At 37.0% G+C, this 16,481-nt stretch overlaps 1 protein-coding gene across 2 annotated transcripts in view; it reads left to right on the top strand.

The window, feature by feature from the left end:
• The first annotated feature begins 52 nt into the window (after window positions 1-52).
• The window catches only part of LOC116508353 (cytochrome P450 27C1), a 31,959-nt gene continuing 15,530 nt past the window's right edge, over window positions 53-16,481 (top strand). For both annotated transcript variants that reach the window (XM_032216947.1, XM_032216939.1), the window contains exons 1-4: window positions 53-3,198; window positions 11,275-11,465; window positions 13,354-13,553; window positions 14,781-14,990. In XM_032216947.1, coding sequence (XP_032072838.1) covers window positions 2,857-3,198; window positions 11,275-11,465; window positions 13,354-13,553; window positions 14,781-14,990 — 943 coding nt within the window. In that variant the 5' untranslated portion in view covers window positions 53-2,856. The remainder of the gene's footprint in view (window positions 3,199-11,274; window positions 11,466-13,353; window positions 13,554-14,780; window positions 14,991-16,481) is intronic.

The raw sequence follows: 16,481 nt of genomic DNA, 5'->3' as shown, positions 1-16,481 counted from the left end.
AGTGGTTTAGCCGGGCTGTTGGGGCTGGGATGTGGGAAAAGTATAAAGCTGAGGAAATGTTATTGGAAATTTGTTGCAAAGACTACTGATGAAAAAAGAGTAGAAATATTGAACCATATACAGATTTCTGCTAAGGATACTTGACTTCATCTTTCATAAAAAATTCAGATAGTTGTACTAGGCTTAGGATTCATTCATTATCACTATGTTCTTATACAGTAATAGATAAAAATTATGCAGTGTACTACACACTATATATGCTGTACAAATTTTAGTATTCCAGCTTACTTTAAACTTTTAAATTCATCACTGCATAACTCCCATGATCTCATATTAAAAATGTGTACTTCCTTTTCTTAATTAGAAAATGTCAAAGGACAAGATGTCATTTTGACATGACTGCTGAGTTCATTTGACATATTCTCCCTAGGTGGTGTTTGATAAATATGCATATAACAGAAGTAATTAAATTGAAAGTTACCCAGCTGTCAGAAAAAGGCACAAAGACAAACATAAAGAATGACTGTCACTACGAGTCAAGCTAACATCATCAAGTAAAACAAATTAAATTTTCCCTTACCTTTTGCTTTAGTGAGAGGCAGCTTGGGATGTGATCAGTCTTAGTAAAGTAAAACCCTATAATAACAATTGCCAAGCGTTTTTTTAAAAAAAAAAACCTTTGATAAGTGTTGAGTTCAAAGAGAGAGAAAGCAATTACAAAAGCTGCTGTCCAACAATCATTACTCACACACCACTCCTGTTGATTTCAAAGACTTGTGCCTTAATAGCGATTGAAAAGGTGAGACCTAAAATGAGAAACCATTATGAGGTTACAGAGAACAAAGATAGTATACCTTCTGGATTTATGTCGAATACAAATCTATTAGAAGTAAAAGGACTTCCAGCAAATGTATTATGAGCATTGCCATATTGTTATGTTATGGTAATTATCTGCAGTATATCTAAATATGTTTTAACAAACAGGTTCGAAAACAGTAATCACAATCACTAAAATAATTACTGCAGTCTGTTTTAGACAAGATTACCTTTGAAAACTTCAGAAGCTGCAGTAGGTGCAGAATACTTTTCAGTCATAAATACAAGTGGGCAGAGCTGTACTGTATATGCTTTAAGTGGAACTCAAAATTGCTGGTTTTTAATTCTTCAAGTCCTACATGTTTTGCTAGTAAATAAATTCAGGATGAGCTCCAGATGGTATTGACCCCTTCCAGTACACATTATCCTAGGTGGGGAGGCTTAGTATGTCCAACATTTATGAGACAGAGAGAAGGCACTTGAAGCAGTATTTTACCTTACTAACCTAACCCTCCAGAAAGATCTTGAAAATGGATTTCTGCAGAACATTTAAAACCTAATGGTTTTAATTATCGGTTGGTACAATGGTTTTATAGTTTTACTGATTTGCTGATTTTGCTGATTCTATGTGATTACAAAATAGAATGGGGGATAGTGGCATAAACTAGTTTTAAAATATTCTTCCCATTTTGAAGTCTAGACCAATTATTTGATTTTTTCCATTGGAGATGGGATTGAAATACTTTGGTAACTGCAGTGGATATATATACAAAACTAGGTGCAAGAGTAAAGCCCAATTCTAAAGGAGCTAATAATTATATTCATTTTTTGAAGATACAGTAGCTGAATGATTTGTCTTCTATTAGCCCACATCTAGAATGTAATCTCAGGAAATGAATGTTATTCATTAACTTATGTCACACATTATTCCAATTTGTCCTGTGTGATTTAATAACTATTTGAAATATCAAAGTGGGCATACTCTAGAAATTTGAGCTCAATACATTTCCTGAATTAGAATAAATTTAGAATGAACTTCACTTAGATTAATCCTAATAAAATAAATTAACAAAAAGTCTATAGAGTTAGTCTTTGACTTATAATTGTTTAGTGATCATTTGAAGTTACAACAGTATTGAAAAAAAATGACTTAATTGTATTTGCAAGGTAGTTTCTTATGAAATCCTTAATGTTTGCAGAATTTTGGATTGGATATTACCATGTCCACAAATAGAATCCCTTTATTAGCAAATGGGATTGCGATTAAGCAATAGATCCCACTGGAGGATGACAGCTTTTTTCCTTTGGGGTCAAATTGCCCATTTAAAGGAAATTAGAATTATATTTTTACACGTCAGAATTCATTCTGCAAATGGAGTGATAATCTTAAGTGAGTTTTCTGAGAAATGCATGCAAACATTGTGACAGGGTAAAACTGTCTCTCTTCATAGTTATTTTTTATTTAATCTTTTAAATATCCAACTATAATAAAGATTAAAACATGGCATGAACAAAATCAAAATTACATTAAAAATTAGTTGTTCCAGAGGACAAGGCACGTTCGCTTCAAGATACAGTATTGTCTTATTTAATATGAAACATGAATTACAAAATTATCTAAGCCCTGATGAATATCATTGAAAGATGACTTTTTGCGCCTTTTCTGTAATGCAGCTACACAGTTTTAAAATGTTCTATTTTAATATTAACTGACACACAAAAACCAAGTAAACTGAAAAAAATAGACACGTAACTCAATTTCTTTTGCCAAACCAATGTAAAGTAGAATAATGTATTTAAGTATGGCACTTATCCGACCTAAATGAAACAAAATACATCATCGGCTTTCTCTCTTGAAGTCTCAGACCACCCCGCCTTTTGCAGCCTCCGGGGAGGGAGTTTTTAATAATGGCCTGTGTAAACTGATGCTCAGGCAGTGAGTTTGGAGAAGCGCTGCTTGACTAGAAATCAAACAGAGCTCAGTCTAAATGAAAATCAGTTTGTGAGGGTTAGCAAAAGTTTTGTCTAATTTAAAAGAAAATGTCGTTTCTCTCCAAAGCTTTGAAAATGGATTGCAAACAGGTGATTGAAACTCAAAGGAACTATATTTATAGTGTTGTTTTTGGCAATAAGTTTCACCAGCTGCCCAAACTTTCAGGCAGCACTTCCTTGGAGATGCAAAATAATGCAGCTGCAGCAACAGAGGACAAAGAAGAGGAGATGGTGGAAACTTCAGAGGAAGCCAAGGGACTTCTCAAACCCAGCCAACATCCAAGCCGCCGAAGAGTGAAAAGCCTGAAAGAAATGCCAGGACCCAAGACTTTCTCCAATCTCATGGAATTTTTCTGTAAGGATGGTTTTGCCCGCATTCATGAAATCCAGGTACAATTTAATGAAAAGCAATCATTGTTAGATTGATTATATTTGCTTTTAATTGCACAAAGCAATTCTTAAAGTTTAACTTAGTTTTCTCTCTATAGCCATGGCATCTTAATGCTAGAGTTTTGCTACTAAGTATTTCCTGCTTTCCATCTACCAGCTATTCTGGATTTCATATTGTCTGCTTGTAATGAAAGATGTTTTGTTTTTCATTCTGAAGAAATATTTTAGATTGATTTTATTAACTAATGCCATTCCACTGCAATATATGTTTTAAGTTGGGGTGAAGAATAGGAGACTGTTAACCTCTATACTTAAGGTATCTGCAGCCCTTAAATTGTAGTCAGATTAATATTAGCTTGTTTACATGTGCATATTCCCTTAATTACAGCTGAGCTGCAAAAAAAGGGGAGCGGGGAAATGAATGCTTGGATAAATTTAAAGCTGCACCCATTTCAGTAGGAGTTAGTTCCAAGTAGATATACACTTGGGATTTTTTAGTTGCCTCAAGAGTACTTCTGCACCATCTTTTCCGCTTGAGATTGAACTGAATTGACCCAAATACTCTCCGTTGGTTTTCCAATCTGGTTGCAAGTAGCATTGCAGGGCTTTGCCGACAGCAACCTATTTCCACTGATTTTTCATCCACCCACCCCCCTCTTTCTCTCGGGGCAAGAGACCATTTTGTCCTTTTAAGCTTATTCTGGCTCCTGACTTACGATCTTCGGTATATCATGCTATTAAAATCTGCTGCTCTTTGTATACCTGCTACATTGTTTCACTTGGACGATTTATATAGCGGGGAAGAGAGTGCAGCAGCATGAGCTGCCGGCTAAGCAGTAAACAGCACCATTAGCAGAAGGCCGGCATTGTGAAGCCCTCCCATTTTTCAGCCGGCTTGCCTCACTCCACGGAGCCGCTTCGCTCGCGCGCGCCCGCGAGGTTCTAACGGTGCCAAACCCCCAGCAACGGTACATTCTCCTCACGCGACGCTTCCAAGGCGGGGTGTGTGTGGAGTGAGCTAGGACCACGAAGCCCCCTACTATCTTTTCCGTTCCTTTTCCAATTCCCCTTCCTCATATTGTATTCAATTGCTGGTGTGGGAGACGGGTCGAATTTCGAGAGACTGGGTTAGGATTCCCCGACCGTCTGCTTTCCTCATTGGCTCCATTACTATTATTTTTTTCACATTTGGCTCCGTAGTCCCGCCCTCATTCCATGACAAGTTGGTTGCCATGGAGCGAGGGTGTTTTCACTCATCTAGCATTTGCGTACATAGATTCCTCTCCCCCTTCCTCCCCACCCCTCCCCTAATTTTGCTGCTTTTGACATCCCCATTGCTGGCAATGATAGCCTCAGTGTTTCACAACTCTTGCTAAAGATCTCATATTTCTCAACAAGCATAATTATCCCACTTATGCTTTACAGAGGTCTATAAAATAGAGGTTAGCCACTGAGGAAAAAATGGTATTTAATAAACAAGAATGGAATGTAATTATGTAAAAGTATATAAAACCATTTCTAGTTGCATCCTTACATCCCAATAATAATCACCCTTCCAGCAGGGACCATTTTTTGCATACAGGGCTTCTTTGGTGAAGGGAGACTCTGGCTACCATATAAGAGAAGCCCAGCTCCATCCTGGAGAAAGAAAGGTTGTAAGAAGGCTCAGGCTGATACAGTAATGGCACATGGTGCTACAAGTAGGGCTTGGCAGGGGGTATCTGGCAGCAGTGCCACAATAATGGAGATGGTGGGAGAATTTTAAGACGACGCAGTCCCATACACTAATAAGGCTTGTGGCTGGGTGGGATCAAGGTAGCAATGGCTTGGATTGGGCTGGGACCTCAACTATTCACTGGTAAAATTTGGTAAATGACAGCAATGGGGCTGCCAAGGATTGCAATAGCTAAGTGATGTGGTCACATGACATTGGGGACAAAAAATTCATCCTTGGTTAATTTTAACTGAGGACTATCTCAGAATCACTGCTGTGAGATGGATGGCTCCATAAGTCATAAATATAATATTACAATATCTCAATCACCTAGTCTTTCTTTCACTATCCACTGAGGGACTCCTCTCCAAGGAGAGGGGGTCAAATTATTCTCCAAAGCACCAGAAGGCAGGTCAAGAAACCACAAATGGAAACTAATCAAGGAGAGAAGCAACCTGGAATTAAGGAGAAGCTTCCTAACAGAACAATTAACCAGTGGAACAGCTTGCCTTCAGACAGTGTGGGTGTTTCATCACTGGAGGTTTTTAAGAATAGACTGGATAGTCACTTGTCTGAAATGGTATAGGATCTCCTGCTTGAGCAGGGGGTTGGACTAGAAGTCCTCCAAGGTCCCTTCCAGCTCTATTCTGTTCTTACTCTTCCAATTTGCTTTCTTTTCAGCTCAAACAAGAACAGGTATCTTGAGATTGCTGGAGATGCATCTGTGGTCAGCAATTGGGAGTTTATTCATCTCTGTCTTAGTGAGATAACAATTTATAGGGATTGTGGATAAGTGAATAATTCACATTAAACTAAATGACAAGGCAGTACACAAAGAAATCCATTGTTAACCTACTCTTTACTGAGCATGAAATAGATATGTTTTGTTTCACCATTTTTATGCACTTACACCAAAATCTCAAAAGGCAATTGCCCAAGGAGAGAAAATGGCACAAACTGCAGCTTCAGATGGTAAATATATACAATATTTCCAATCAACTTCTGGTCCAGCCTTTTATAACAGTCCTCATTCTAGTTCAGCTGGAAATCCTCCCAAATCTATTTCAGCTAGGTTTTGTTTTCTACTTGATAAACTATTTCTTACTTTGGGTTGGTTTCTGGTTCTATCTGTTTTACCTATGGTTGCTATAGGTCTTGCCTGCCCATATTTTTTAGAGAGCTTTGTTCTTTGTTAACTTTCTTGCACTGCCCCCCCTCCCCCCGCATTATCCATAACAATATCCTTATTCAAGAAGCTGCTTGTGGTTCAGTAGGATATCTGATAGGTAGAAATTTCTTCGAAGACTACAATAACCAAACATATTGAATCCATTTGATGATAGCTGAGCACCAGAGTCAAAGTAGCAAAATTTAATTAGATGTGAATGTTCATATTTTAACTATATTCCCCACATTTCATTTCACATACTTTGAAAAACTGTTAGCAAGCTTTTTTTTTTACTACTTAGCCATGTCGAAAAAATATTTTGAGCAATTCCTAATTGGAAAAGCTACAAAGATGCCAAACCACCTTTCCTCCACTCCATTTAACTGCTCGCAGGAACTAATGGTGAAGGATAACATGTCAGCATTTTGCGCTACATTAATTAGATGCTGCTGTGGCAACTGGGATAAAGGAGATAATCAAACAAATTGTCTGTTGAGCTTCAAATGGAGGAAATTGTCAAATTCAGGAGCTAGGAGGCAAGATGAGACAATAGTTTCTGGGAAAATAGGCTGGATAGATACAATTCTGTAAAGGAAACAACAGCTTTCCTCTTAAGTCTAAAAACTGCAATATACAAAAAAAGAAAAAAATGACTCAGTTTTCAAAACTAGGAAGTGTTGTATGATGAAATAGACCAAAACTATTTTTGAATTAGCAGAGAACTTTGCTTGGTTGTATATTTGTGATTTTAAAAGATGCCTAATCAAATGTAACCAATCTTTTCAAATTTATTGGTACAACTTAACATCTAAATAGAGAAAAGAGCCGAGGTGGCGCAGTGTTTAGGGTGCAGTACTGCAAGCCACTTCAGCTGACTGTGATCTGTGGTTCAGCGGTTCAAATCTCACCGGCTCAAGGTCGACTCAGCCTTCCATCCTTCTGAGGTGGGTGAAATGAGGACCCAGACTGTGGGGGCAAGTTGCTGACTCAATTTGCTAAAAAATCTGTAAACCGCTTAGAGAGGGCTGAAAGCCCTATGAAGCGGTATATAAGTCTAATAAATAAATAAATAAATAAATAAATAAATAAATAAATAAAATGTTCAACTGTTTATTAGAAGCTGCTGAAAATGGTATTAAGCAAGAATGACTCTGCGCAATAATGTTTAGCTTTTTTTGCTGAAAAGTCTTTCATAAATGAGTATTTAACTTTTTAATATAATTCTATTTGTGTACAGTGCATAAAAGAAAAATCTGAACCCTGCACTTAAATGATAGTTTGATATACAAAATATTCCCTGCATTATAACATATGTGAAAAGTGAAGGGAATTTAGTGGTTTCACAATGAGAGTTCTGTTTGTCGTAATCTGACCCTAACATTAAGTCAGAGTGTAACATCTATGGCTGGTACTTTGTTGGTTAAAGTGGCACAACATTGCTTTAGAGGAGCTGTATTCTACATTGATTGGATTATAAAAACATAATGGTTTTCCTTGCTTCTGCCCACCCAAGTCTGTATATCTGTATCCCAAATATTATGTAATGCCAAAAAGGAAAACTTACGTTTTAAAAAACAGATTCTAACCTAACAGATTCTGCAGCCTGAATAAACTTAAAAGAGTCTGATCTAAGTTGACATGCTGTAAAAAACCAAAGCCCATACTAAAGTCTTAAAGGGCAGAGCAGGAATGCCATCGGAAGCTACAATCTGATTGATTTGCAGATGTCACAATCTTTTTTTTTAAAATAGTTTTTATTAAACATTATTACCTTTAAAAACAGAAAGAAAAACACAACAACATAAGAAAAGACAAAACATACATAACAATATAAAGTAAATATACAGCCTTTTGTATCGGCATTCATTAGTTATACATTTTTTAAAGAGTAAAACATACAAATACAAATACAATTTTAAACATACAACCCCCCCCCCCCCCCCCGCGGTGACAGTCATTCACAGCCCAACTTTTTTCTTTCCTTCCTCATTGTTAAGTCTCTAAGCCACATCTTCTCATTACAAAGTTCAGGGATCTATTACAATACCCATGTTCACTTTTAACTTTCCCCATTTTAAGTCCCTGCTGTTCTCCTTATCGCCCACATATACCATAAGTTCCAGCTAAGATAATGTTCCATTTCTCCTTTGTCCCTCAGCCAACCCGTCATTCTGTCCATTTCTGCACATTCATAGATCTTTTTAATTATAGCATCTTCCGACGGTATGGTAGTGGATTTCCAAAATTGTGCATAAGTTATTCTTGCGGCCACAATTATATGTAGGCTCAAATGCCATATTGAACTGCTTATGTTTTCTGGTTTAATGCTTAGTAGAAGGTTCTCGGGTCTCCATTTCATGTTTGCCCCGGTAACCTCTTTTAGCCATTTTTTAATCCTTTTCCAATATTTCGTGGCCTCAGTACAGGACCACCAAATATGGTAGAATGTGCCATCCTTTCTTCCACATTTCCAACACAATGGAGATAACCCAGGGAACATCTTGGCTAACCTCGTTGGGAGGAAGATGTCACAATCTTGTTAACTAATTTGTCAATAAGGGCCAATACAGTCAGGTGTTCAATGCCCAGGAAAGCGCACAGATGTTTGTGGTTAATGAAGCAGGCAAAAGACTCTGTCCTATAAGTATACTGTCAGTTTTTATTGCATCCAGCTCAAGATTTGGGGCCAAGAAATACTAATTTCAAAAAACTGTCCCCTCTCAGGCCAATAGAAGGCTGTACTACTTATCTCATCAAACCACTAATGTCATCTTCCCACATAATACGGCCTTTTTGCATCTGTCAACCTGTTGATTTCAGTAAATAGCCGTGACTCAAACTCTAGTGCCTAGGTCTCATGCAGCATACACAAGACATTTTTTGGATGGCTGCCATTTAAATTAAAAGGAATTTGGGGACAACATAACTTTAAAGATAGTCCTCAATTTACAACCATTCATTTAATGACCTTTCAATTTATGATGGTGCTGAAAATAATGACTTACGACCAGTACTCAAACTTAAAACTGTCACAGTGTCCCTGTGGTCACATGATGAAAATTTAGCCATTTGGCAACTGGCATGTATTTACAATAGTTGCAGCATCCAGTGTGTGTGTGTGTGTGACCATTTGCAAGCTTCTCAGGGAGCAACAAGTAAAGTCAGTGGGGGATACCAGATTTTCTTAATGATGATGGCAAAAAAGTTCCTAAAATCAGGCATGACTCACTTAACTGTATTGCTTAGCAATAGGTTCCAGTCCCAATTGTGGTCATAAGTCGAGAACAACCTGTACAATAGTTGGATTCTCACACTTCAATAGGATAGTTAGTGGCTCAGTGTATTGTGTGAATGTAGCCTGTAAAATTAATTTATATTTAATGTTTTGTGTGTTCCTTTATGGAGTTCAAGTTGATATTTATTCCGACATCTCAAAGATTGAGTTTGTTCAGTATAAATTCCTAAGCAATATTGTTCAAATGCAGCTTACTTGTAAAAGGTTTTTTTTTCTGAAATACTTTGCCATTACCGCCTTCCAATGGCTGAGAGAAATTGACAGGCCCAAAGTTACCCAAGCCCAAAGGCTGGTTTTATGCCTAAGGCAGGGCCATAACTCATGGTCTGCTGGTTTCTAGACTGATGTCATAACCACATAACTGGCTGTCTTTGAATTTTGGTTAAGTCTTGATATTTCCTTGTAGGCTGGGTCAATATGTATTAGTTAAACATTTTATCTCAAAATGGAAAAAATAACTGGAGAAGAAGGTATATACCATTATGGTTTCTCTCCTGGTACAGCAATGTATAGTATAGTATAATCTTTATTGTCATTGTACTTAAATACAACGAAATTGGTTTTAATCTCACTGGTGCACAATTCTAACAGAAACAAAAAAAGAAAGAAAAAGAAAAAAAGCTAACGTGCATGGAGTGATTGTGGTTGTATTTAAAAGTCTCACAGCCCAAGGATAGAAACTATCTTTAAACCTGTTTGTTCGACTGGCTATACTTTGATGTCTTCTGCCTGATGGTAGAAATGCAAAGAGACACTGACCAGGGTGTGAATCATCTCTGAGTATCTTCCTTACCCTGCTAAAGCAGCGAGATCTGGCGATCTTGCTGCTTTAGCACATCCTGTGGTGTCAGAGGGCAATCAATGGTTTCTTGTGCTGAATTGATCACTCCCTGTAGTGCCTTCCTGTCCGCAGCTGTTAAACCAGCATACCATACTGTAACGCAATATGTGAGGACACTTTCTATGGTGGACCAATAGAAAGAGGTCATCAGCCGTTGTTCCACATGATTTTTTTGCAGGACTCTAAGGAAATGAAGTCTCTGTTGGGCCTTTCCAATCAATGTTTTTCCAGGTGAGATCTTGACTAATAAGCACTCCCAAGAATTTAAAAGAGGAAACCCTCTCCACACAGCCCCCCTTGATATACAGTGGGGCAGGTTCCTCTCTGTGCTTCCGGAAATCTAGCACTATCTCCTCTGTCTTACTAGTATTTAGATGTAAGTTGTTTCTTGAGCACCATGCGGATACTTTCTGATACTTCATCAGGATGAAACTCAGATAAGAAATATTTGATATGGAGCATTAAATAGAGCATAGCTTAATTCTTACCAATGTCTCCAAAGAGATGTCTCTAGAAGGAAGGCCGCAGAAAATCCCATATCATAAATACTCTGGCCACTGTAATGTATTCATATATTTCACATATTTGCTGTATAAGAAGTCCTTAACTTATAACCATTTGTTCAGTGACCATTCAAAGTTAGGACAATGTTGGGAAAATACACATAACCCCTTATCCAAATTTATAGCTATTGCAGCACCCTCATGATTATGTGATCAGGCATGTGTCAGTCCACTTGTTCTTATGAACTAAGAAATTTTATTTTATTTTATTTTACTTATCAAATTTATAAGGTCATCTTACAAAAAAGTGACTATGGACAAACATATAAAACAGTAAAAAAGATAATTATTATTAGAAGGAGAAGCTGACTAACTTTGAAATGAAGATATAGGCAATATCTTGGAATCACAAGCAGCAAATAAATATAATTCCTTTGAAAATTATTGCTGTTATTTTTAATTGCAGTTTGCTATCATAATGCATGGTAGAATTCAGTGCTGTATACAAATGTCACTATTGCCAGGAGTAATTTATTCTTTTCCCCCCCTTCATAGCAGAAACATGTACAGGAATATGGAAAAATTTTCAAGTCTCACTTTGGTCCCAAACTAGTTGTGTCCATTGCAGATAAAGACATGGTGGCTCATGTTTTACGGGAAGAAGGTTGCATGCCACAAAGAGCTGACATGGATTCCTGGCAGGAATACAGAACTTTACGGGCGCGAGCTACAGGGCTTATATCAGCGTGAGTGCACTCACTTTTTGGGGGGTATTGTCACACAACATTCTAACTTTATATTCTTTTTAAGTCTAGTGAAGCAACTGTTTTCAATTAAGGTATTTTATTAAAGAATCTACTTATAATGTGATTATATCCCCAGGGATTTGGTATTGGTAAATGCCTACAGGGAATAATTAATCATTATTATAATAATTTTTGATGCAATGTGGTTTTTCAAAAGAAAGCCAGTCCCTTCATGAGTCATAGTACTATTCTGTTTTCATAGGATAAAATTGTGGCAGCTAAGTATTTTATAGAGTAAGAACCAGAATGTGCTTTAGAAAATGTCAGCAAAATTTTAATGAAACTATATGTAGTAACAGAAAGATCTCAATTCCAGAAATGGAACATTCTGTTAATTTTGGTTAACTACAAAGTCATTTATTGTTAGAACTGCATTTATAGTTTAGTCACCCTACAGACATTTAAGGAATATTAAAATCAGTAGCATATAAGCACAGATAACTTCTAGGATTAATTCATAATCAGCAGGCAAATTTAGTTAACTTTAAAAGATCAGCATTTCCTATTTTATTATTATTATAAAAAAGAATTCTGGTCAAATTAACTTTCAGTGATTTTAGTCAAAAGAAGATTACAAGAAGACTAAAAGATATCCCACCCCCCAAAAAAATGTGAATGGGAAATTGCAGGGATCAGCACAGTTGTGCTGTGGATGAGCCTTATTCCAGGAAAACCTTAATTACTCTTCCTCTAAAGCTCTGTGTTTCTTTTATGATTGATTAAATAGTTTAAAAAATATTTTGTTACTTTTATTCTCAATCTACTTTTTATAATTTTCTATTGTGGACTTTAGCCCAAACCTTTGAGAGTTTTTCCCCATCTGCTACAGTTTTTAGTGACCGAGTCAGTGATACTTTGCAGAATGATCAGATGGCAGTTTCCCATTTTCCAAAATAAAAAAGGGCTAGTGATATTTCCCTTGATCTTTCTCTCAGAGAGAAAAAAAAAGATCAAGCCCTGGACTCAGGTGAAGATTTTGCAGATTATCTAGTAAAATAGCATTACTCCCAAGAATATATATGTCACCATCAGCTTCTGGAGCAACTTGTAGTTTTGCAGGCTCCATGCAGTTTCCAATAATCCTGTAGTAGTCCTGAAAGTACACCAAATTATGATGTTGAAACTCAGTAGCAAAATGGTATATTTATATTTACTATAGTCACCTGGAGACTGAATTTTTGCTATCAAAAAATAATTAGACCATCTCTTAAAAAATCTAATTGTTCATTGCCTATGTTTAGAAAGCAGAAGCATTTGGAAATGGAGCACTGATTTAAAGATGATCTTGGTTTTCAGATAGATTTATCTGGATATAATACTTCACAAGGATAAGAACATCTAAAAGAAGTTACTGAAATATTAAAAATGATTTTGGATTGTGTTTAGAAAAGTATTAGAATCTAGGCACCTACCAAAATTCTTAAAATAAAATAGTGACATTTTTTTCATGTTCAGTTTTATTTCAGTTTCCCACCATGAGTGGCAGCATCATTCTGATAACATCATATAAAAAAGGATTTAAAAAAAACCTCTCGCGTATTTTTTCCAAATGTCATTACATTATTAGTATGTGGGGAAGAGATGTTTCTTTACCTGACAAAATTCATAACTCAAGGGTAGAGGCATTCCAATAAAATGAGAATAATAAGATTTAACATTTAACATAAATGTTTAAAGCATTTTATACATTAGTCTAATAATGTTTGTACAAATATTCCCCTCCAGAAACAGTTTAAAGTATGATTATATTTCCATTTACTGAAAAAAGGATTTTGTTTTTGACAGAAAAAAAGTGATTTAGATTATCCTTACCTGTTATTTCTTCTAGAGAAGGGGAACAATGGCTAAAAATGAGACGTGTACTAAGACAAAAAATGGTAAAGCCCAGTGATGTTGCAATTTTCTCCAGAGGAATTAATGAAGTTATTTCAGATTTAATTAAGAGAATCCATATTCTTAGAAATGAAGAAGAAGATGGGGAAACTGTGACAGACGTTAACAGTCTTTTTTTTAAATATTCAATGGAAGGTAAGAGTCATCATTTTTAAATGAATAAAAGCTGAAACTATGTGATTACATCAGTGATTATTACCAATTGAAGTCACTAGTATAGCCTTCAAACAAGAGATGAAATATTCTATAAATCAATGGTAGATAGTCTAGACATTGTTAGAGGTTGTCATTTCCATAAATCCTTGGCAATAGCCATAGTTATGAGTGATTCTAGAGAAAAATAATTAACAGATGGCAGAATTAATGAGTTGTCTAACAAATGGCAGTTCAGTATGGGTTGCAAAAAGCTCAAGATGGAGAGATCCAAACCTTTCAAAGAGGATTCACCTTAATAATAAAGTCAACTAAGAAAATAATGTTGAAGGTATACAGGTAGTCCTTGACTTATGATTGGTCATGCAGCAACAATTCAAAGTCACGACAGACACCCCCCGAAAAACTATATACGATCTAATTGTGAAGTTAAAAGTCTTGCAGTGTACCTGCGGTTTTCGCCTTTACGACTGATTACAGAGATGTTGCAATCTATCTCTCTGTATCTGTTTCCCAATCTACTGGCCCTATGTTCTTCTCCTCACTTGCCTTTTGTAGATCTCCAAAACTCTGGAGTTTGGGTTAGAGAAGCAATAGCAATAGCAGTTAGACTTATATACCGCTTCATAGGGCTTTCAGCCCTCTCTAAGCGGTTTACAGAGTCAGCATATTGCCCCCAACAACAATCCGGGTCCTCATTTTACCCACCTCGGAAGGATGGAAGGCTGGGTCAACCCTGAGCCGGTGAGATTTGAACAGCCGAACTGCGGAACTGCAGTCAGCTGAAGTAGCCTGCAGTGCTGCATTTAACCACTGCGCCACCTCGGAGCACAGGCTGCTGCATCACTGGTCCACATGGAGCAATTCTGGAAGTGGCTGTCATTTTCCAAGTAACCACATTGAATTCTGGTCACTTGGAAAGTGGTGAGCACCATGCTACACTTCCCTAACCTGACCACTGCAGCATACCACAGCCTTTTGCAGTGTTCCACAACACTGCAGAAGGCTGTGGCACTCAGGTTAGAGAAGCATAACAAGCTGTTTTGTTGTTGGGTTGTGTGGCATGATTCCAGAAGCAGTCACCATTTTCTGAGCAACTACACTGGAAGTACCAGAACTCACCCTTATCTATTCCTGTTGCATGGTGTTGTTTTGTACATTCTTTTGCAAAGAAAAAACAATAAATTCTGCATTACTTTGTCCTTACAGGAGTTGCAACTGTTTTGTATGAGTGTCGATTGGGGTGCCTAGAAAATCACATTCCCAAAAGTACACTGGAATATATTGAAGCATTGGAGTTGATGTTTAGCAGTTTCAAATCTACTATGTATGCAGGAGCTATTCCCAAGTGGCTTCGTCCAATTATTCCAAAGCCTTGGAGAGAATTCTGTAAATCGTGGGATGGACTCTTTAAATTTAGTAAGTGTTCTTGTTTTTTAAGATTGAAATTCAAATATTATTTATGTTAGCTATTGTGGCCCAGCAGGAGCCGATGGAGCTGCCGATGGACTCCGATAGCGAGGGACCCTATGAGTTGGCTATGAAAGATGTGGAGGACCCTGGGCAAGGTTCCGACTCTGAGCAGGGACCAGAGAGGCTGGTTGGCCACCAGGAGGCGCCTGAGGCATGGAGAAGTGGGGAAGATCAAAGGGAGTTTGGCCCTGACCTCAGGCCACTGGAGCAGTGGGGAAGATCAAAGGGAGTTTGTCCCTGACGCCAGGCAACGAAGGGCGGAGAAACGGAGGCAGCAATTACGGAGACAGACTCATAAGAGATAATCAAGCCCAGTTGGTTGTGGCTTGGCTCCTCCCAAGAGAGTATATAAGAAGAGACTTTGGGAGGAGCCCTTTTGCAGGACATAACCGTTCATAACAAGCTGGAGAAACTCTTGTGTGTATTGTATCTCTTGTCTGTGGGAGTCTGGGTTGCTGCCAACGCCTTGCCAGTGAATCGTGTTGGGCTTTCAGCCAACAGGATTGTAATTACTGTAAATAAAGCCGTGGCTAACAGTAAATCTGTGTCGGCATTAATCACTGGATGGAGCGGGGTCAGAATAGTTAGCTAAATAATATCAAAGTGTAACTGTAAGTTCTAACCTGCAATACTAATTCTGAATATTAATTTTCTTAAATTATGTCTAAAATTGGAATTAAAGCAGCCAGATGTTCTGCTTTAATTGTAAACATATTTACTGCGGCAACAATCAAAATACCATTTTAATCTAGGATGGAAAAAAGTCAGAATTTGACTAACGATACATGAATATATTATTATTTGTATAGTTATGATTGTAAAGTTGTTATTTACCCATTCTCAGCCTTTCTTGTAATGTAAGTAACCTTTGTCCTTGGTTTATATTAACAAAGCAGAAAATAATTCCTCAATCTTTCTCCATTATTCATTTTTTTTTCTTTTCGAACATCAGATTGGGACCCTCCAAATTCTTTCATGGTTTCTTCTTTCCTGCATACTGATTCTTTTTTTCAGTGTGTTCTTCAAGTCAGGTTGGACAAATTATATTTAGTATGAATGTTTAGATAATCTGAAGTGGTTTTTTCAATGTCATAGCAATCTCTGTGGAGGGAGCTGAAAATGCAGGTGGAATGAATTTTCGAATAGGCAAAACCTTTCTTCATACAGTATTTTAAAACACAGAAGTAGAAAAAATGTATCCTTTTTTGGCCTCCAAAGACTGTGTGGCACTTTTTTTTTTGATAGCGGGTGATTGGTTTTACTTTAGGTCTTAAGAAACCCTTTACTTTTAAAATTTTCTTTCATGTTTTTTTTGCTAATGTTCAGAGTATGGATATTGACATACCACATAATGCCTGTTGAAGTGCAATGTTGTGACAATATCAACTATTAAGTTACTAATATGCTAAAAATGGAAGGAATAAAAACTATTTAATC

This window comes from Thamnophis elegans, chromosome 1, assembly GCF_009769535.1.
Source record: "Thamnophis elegans isolate rThaEle1 chromosome 1, rThaEle1.pri, whole genome shotgun sequence".
NCBI classification, from domain to species: domain Eukaryota; kingdom Metazoa; phylum Chordata; class Lepidosauria; order Squamata; family Colubridae; genus Thamnophis; species Thamnophis elegans.
This window is presented reverse-complemented; position numbering and strand designations above follow the sequence as displayed.